Genomic DNA, 6,081 nt, shown 5'->3' on the forward strand with positions numbered 1-6,081 from the left:
TATATGATAGCCGGGTTTTTAGGAGGCACACTTCTCAACCGAACAGTGTATTTCTAATATTTCTATTTTAAGATTTTAGAATCACTTCCCTTAATTATTTTAATCAGTCCCTTTTTTTTTTAACAATTTACAAAAAATTCATTTATTTTATTGAAATTAGAATTAGTTTTATATTATTTAAAATAATTTAGAAAACCTCTTCTACAACACTGAAATTATATTCAATTCCTCCTAATGTTTTTATATTATTTTTTAGATTAGAACTAGAATTTATAAAATAAGATGTTAGAGCGAGCCACATGTTTAAAGACTTAAAACAACACTGATGCGTATCACGGTTCACATACTTGTCTGTAATAATATAGAACCGATTAAATTACCGATTAACTGATTAATCGCATATCGGTATAACTTCTGAAAACCGATTTTAACTGATTAGATATTGTAAATAAAGATATAAATAAGGAGTCGTAATATTTAGTAAAATAAAAGAGATTCTTTATTCATTCAATCATTCTCAAGCTTTATTCCAGTGTTTTTTTTTCGATAATCAGCTTCATTCCAGTCGCACTGGCCATCAAGGCACAAGTGGTTTTCCTTGTCGTTGCCTACGTTCATTACAAAGCTTCTTAGCAAATTCAGAGAGTTCTTCCTCATTGGTACCTTCCCCCTCACACTCTTCTTGCTTTCCTGTCTCCAAATTCACCCTTGAAACTGGTTTCTTCAATAGACCATTTCCAATCTGAACCAAGTTTTGCAAGTTTTCTTTCGTTGCAACATCAACTGATGAGGCATCCCCCGTCAATGTGTCGTCCTGTTTAAGTTTCCCAAAATTGTAACGAGGACAACAAATAATAAGGTAATGTAATTGGGAATCATATGCATATATAAATGAGTCTTTTATATAGAGAAACAGACCTGAATCCGGAGATAGTTGTGATCACCATCCAGAGACTGGAAGATAATGGACGTGACAATGTCCACAATATCAGAGCTAGCATGGGTGAAACTATCAATCAAAGGGTTTGACCCACTATGATACAACCATTGAATCACACCCCACTTGGCTGCTTCTATTGCAGTGAATTTCTCTTCCAACTTAGGGGTTCCTGTGCCTAAAGAAATTACCAAGAACTTGCTGCAATCCATTGGCTTGACTGGGTAAAAGTCTGGGTTCTTCATTTTAATTTCCTTTGAGATATGGGTCATGGCCAAGTGTGTCTGCATACACAATGTACATGACACTATAGTAAGTCCGTAAGTCACGAAAACAGAATATATAGGAATATAAGAGCTGCTTACAAGCTAGAAGTCCACCAATTTGGTTAATACTACATTGGAGCCGGTTGTAATAGACATTTTGGTGATTTTGATTTTTTTTTTTTCAAGTCCTGTGAGGTTGTATTATTTTGAAAATATAGACCATTCTTCGTACGTGAAAGCAATGTACATTGTGCAATTAAGGATCAAGGGATGGCCGGAAATATGTTCATCAGTGATATGTTGACGACTCACCGGATTATTTGCAGCAACACCTCCATCAATTAGGTCAAATCGTCGAGATTTTCCATCAGAGTTTTTTTTTGTTTCAAAATAATGAGCTGGGAGATAAGTGGGAGCAGCGGAAGTGCTGATGCAGACGTCTGAGAGTAATGGGTTTCCCAACCCGTTCACTCTAGCCTGCATGTGAACAAAAACCGTACGGTACAAATTCAATTGCAGTATCCATATATACATACTGACATACATACACTGATACACAAAGTAACCAGTACGATCAGTTCAGTGTCGATACCTTAAAAATATGGCTTGGGCTACCACAAGAATATCTTCATAGGGATGAAAGTTTCGAACCGTTGGATCACACATCCAACGGTCTCGGATCTCATCATCCATATGAGGATATCCTCGGGGTAGACGAACTCTAAAAATATATGTTATATGCAAGAGTTAATTGGACAGACCTCTTGGGTAGTGAACATATGAGGCTGAAGAAGCTTGATATCGAATGCAGGAATCAGAATGCTTGTTAGGGTCTGGTTGAGTCTTGTTTCACCAAGAATCTCTTGCACTTTTGAGCGCAAATACTTACCATTATATTTAGGTCCAGCAATTGCTCCAAACACCCTTGTTATGGTGCCCAAAATCCAGGTCTTGCTGTAGTTTTTACCATAGAAATATTAAAACAAGCCGATTTCAGAATCATAATGATACCAAGCCTTAGTGGGAACTGGGGGCAATTAAATAATTTTTAAAACACGTATAATAATTTAGAAAATCACTTTCACCAATAATTAGTATAATGTTATGGGTCAACATCTTAAGGACTAAATGAGGCTTCTATATGGTAAGATAATGTTATGGGTCAACATCTTAAGGACTAAATGAGGCGTCTATATGGTAAGTACTAAATGAGACCGGTATGGTATTAAAATGTTTTCAAGATGTAATATGCTGCTAGCTAGCTACAAGAAAAGCCACATATATATTGCTCTCAACCTATGAATTTTTATCAAGGTCCATAAATATCGATTTTGTAACTCTTTTTTGGCAAATTTAGAAATGTTCAAAAGACTCGATTTTTTGTGGAGTTCATATTCATGGTGAGAACATCTTATCCACAAAAAAATTAGCCCTTAAATCATCTTGAAGGGTCCGGTAGGAGATATTGTATAAAATGTTGTATAAAAAGTGTTGTAAACGGAATCTATCCTATATATATATATATATAAAGCTAAAAAAAGGACTACTCTCAAAGTCTCAAGTCTCCAGTAAGCAATGTAATTTGCTTATAGACTTCACTATATATTCATGGTCCATCGGTTGAGTGAAATAATGCTGCACCTGAATTTTGTCTCTAAATTCAAGTTTCAACTAACATGAATATATTAGAGAGAATCCCTTGTTAAGATGTTTGTGTAAGTGCAAACTAATAGTGCTCACGCATTTTGGGGGAAGATCTTTGGGCAATGCTCCAAGTAGAAGTCCACAATATCCTTGGCTGCGTAAAGTGGACGATTATCCTTATTAGGAGCCGTAAGCATGGCCGTCACTAGTCCTCCTGTACTCGTTCCAGCAATTAGATCGAAATAATCTGCAATTCTCGCATCCTCTCCATCATGTTCCTATACGCGCGTACATCATATCATCGATCAATAACTAAAAATTGAAAATACATACGCGAACACAACTTAAAGAGTACTAGTCATAGTTGTATTTATATATATATATATATATATATATAGATCGAGAACGTTGCGCTGCGTGAATTTTGTATAATAATTCAAGCACCTGAAGTTTAGATTCGAGGAAAGAAAGGATAGTTCCAGGAATGATGCCTCTTACACCACCGCCGTCAATGCTCAACACCGTAAGCATCTTGCATGATTTATGTGGAGTACTTGCCATTGTAGTGGTAATAATGCTAGTAGTAGACTTGTATACTTCGAGAAAACAAAGAAGCGAAGCTATATCAATTATGTATTACTGTCTTGTGTGATTGAGCTTAGGCAAGAGAATCAAGTATTTATAAGCAGAAATGTAATTTTCGAGAATCATATGAGGACATTAACACGAAGTCAATTAAAACGTCATTCATGGTATAGTGGTCAATTTTTTCCTATTATATTTTTACAAATCATGCATAACTACAACGTTTTAAAGTTGTGAAAATGTAACAAAAAACATGTTCTTCATCTTTAACACCAGCGTGGAAAAATATGCAGAAACGATCGTGATACCTGCCAAATTACAATCTTAGAAGCTTCTTTAAACCAGGGGCGGAGGATTCTGGCTAGTAGCAAATAATTGTAACTAATAATATTTTTTTTTGGAGAGAATAGTGAGTGAATAGTTACCACTATATTTGTTTGTTTTGTGGGGAAGTGGGTGGGGGCGGGCGACTACAGCCCAACTCATGGATCCGCACGGCATATAGGCACGTTGGGAGAAACTTGGGATTGAAAGTGACTCATCGAAGGCAGCTGTCATAACTTTTGGATAGAATCAAGTGTTCCTCTACCAAAACCCTGAATTGGGCGATCAATCACTGCCCCTATTCATCATCATCATCACCTTTTATTCCCACATTCTTCATCATCACCTTCTGATCTCTTTCGACAATATAGAAAACGAAAAGAGATGTTTTTTTAAAAAAAAATCCCATTCTTCTTCTTCTTCGCTCGTTCTCACCGCGTCGAGGCATACTAGTGTGTATATCCACGTTAAAAACTGATGCAACTTTTTTTCATAATTTGAGCATGGTTTAAAAGGGTTATATATATGGGGCTTAAAATAGGGGTAAAATAGTTGTGCCCCAGACGACCAGACCACTGATCGGCGACAATTTTCATCTCTAGCACATGAGCCCCTCAAACACACTTTTTTTTTCAAATCTCTTGGTCCCTGTGCATCAAATTATCCAACTTTTACATGATAGTTTTCTTCCATGGATTCCTTCCTGGAAGGCTGGAACTACCCAATGCAAAGAAGACACTGGCAAATCGATCAATCAAAATTGAGATGGGATGGGATGGGATAAATGATTGATCCATAGGCCACCAGTCCCCAATATTGCATCATATATATGACGCATGAAGGCTGGAGCAACCACTTGTATATGACGCATGGCTTATTACCAAGGATAGCATTGTATTACTTATTCAAAGGCGAGAATAGAACCTTGAGAAGTATAGTTCAAATTTGAAGACAAGGCAATTTCGATGAAATCCATTTTCTTAATTGGACGAGAAACTTTCTCAACGTTTCTAATTTTTGCATTGTTCCACAGGCATTCATGTATGAGGTTTAACTATGGGTTAAACACAGTTGTGTATTGAAGGAGGAACAATAGTCTATTGATCCGATTAATTGAAGAAATATTATTTAAGGTTTCCTATTTATATTTGTAAATACCATTATAGTCATGAGTATAAAGAACTTATTAAGGTGAAACTCCCAATCCTACTTCTGTTTTGATGACTCCACTCATAATTAAAATGCAATTTTGATTCAAAACAACTCTAGAGAACAGAGATTTTTTATAATCACTCAGTTACTCACAAGGACAAATTTCGGGTGAAAATAACCTGGAAAACCAATTTTCGAGTGAAAATAACCTTGAAGGACAAATGATTTTCGAGTGAAAATAACCCTCAAGGACAAATGGCCCAGATTTCAAATAAATACTTTTCGATTTTACCCTTTATGTTGTTTTGTTATGAACAACGAGTGTTCATATCTTATGTGGATGTATGAACAATGATTGTTCATATCCAAATAGGTGAACGTACCTTATACAATATATTGATGTATGAATAATGATTGTTCATAGCTCATGTTGAAGTATAAACAATGATTGTTCATATTCCAATAGGTGTTCTTACTGATCATACATTATGTTAAGGTATGAACATTGATTGTTCATACCCCAAATAGGTATCAACAATAAGAACAATTATTGTTCATACCCGAAATAGAAATGAACAATCATTGTTCATACTACAATAAGTGTTCTTATTGATCATACATTATATTGAGATATGAATATTGATTGTTCATATCCCAAATAAGTATGAACATAACTATTCTTCATATATGAATACCTCAATAGGTATGAACAATAATTGTTCATACTTCAATAAGTGTTTTTATTGATCATACATTATGTTTAGGTAATTGTTCATATGAACATTGATTGTTCATACTTATTTATGAACAATGATTGTTCATAGCTCATGTTGATGTATGAACAGTGATTGTTCATACCCAAAATAGGTATGATGAAGAATGATTATTCATACTCCAATAAGTGTTCTTATTGATCATACATTATGTCGAGGTATGAACATAAATTATTATTCATACCCCTAATAGGTATGAACAATGATTGTTCATAGCTCATATTGATGTATGAACAATAATTTTTAGGTATGAACAATCATTGTTCATAGCTCATGTTGATGTATGAACAATAATTTTTCATACCCCAAATAGGTATGAACAATGATTGAACAATGATTGTTCATACTCCAATAATTGTTTTTATTTATCATATATTATGTTGAGGCTGGAACTACCCAA

The 6,081-nt window shown here is 34.8% G+C and overlaps 1 protein-coding gene across 1 annotated transcript; it reads right to left on the reverse strand.

Moving 5' to 3' along the window:
• Window positions 1-476: 476 nt before the first annotated feature.
• Window positions 477-3,506, reverse strand: LOC147519470 (patatin-like protein 2). Its single transcript, XM_086591056.1, has 6 exons — window positions 3,292-3,506; window positions 2,944-3,125; window positions 1,965-2,157; window positions 1,516-1,680; window positions 919-1,221; window positions 477-814 (listed from the first exon to the last, which is right to left on the reverse strand). The coding sequence occupies exons 1-6, from the start codon at window positions 3,406-3,408 to the stop codon at window positions 578-580; spliced, it is 1,197 nt and encodes a 398-aa protein (XP_086447182.1). The 5' UTR covers window positions 3,409-3,506; the 3' UTR covers window positions 477-577.
• Window positions 3,507-6,081: the final 2,575 nt, after the last annotated feature.

This window comes from Coptis chinensis, chromosome 2, assembly GCF_015680905.1.
Source record: "Coptis chinensis isolate HL-2020 chromosome 2, ASM1568090v1, whole genome shotgun sequence".
Lineage (NCBI taxonomy): Eukaryota > Viridiplantae > Streptophyta > Magnoliopsida > Ranunculales > Ranunculaceae > Coptis > Coptis chinensis.

Bases quoted from the DNA above. Each gene is read 5' to 3' on its own strand.
- LOC147519470 (XM_086591056.1), bottom strand. From the start codon at position 3,408: ATGGCAAGTACTCCACATAAATCATGCAAGATGCTTACGGTGTTGAGC. The intron at 3,126-3,291 runs GTGCTTGAATTA...ACGCGCGTATAG, and splicing joins TCCTCGAATCTAAACTTCAG to GAACATGATGGAGAGGATGC. The intron at 1,222-1,515 runs GTGAGTCGTCAA...TTGTGTATGCAG, and splicing joins GTGTTGCTGCAAATAATCCG to ACACACTTGGCCATGACCCA.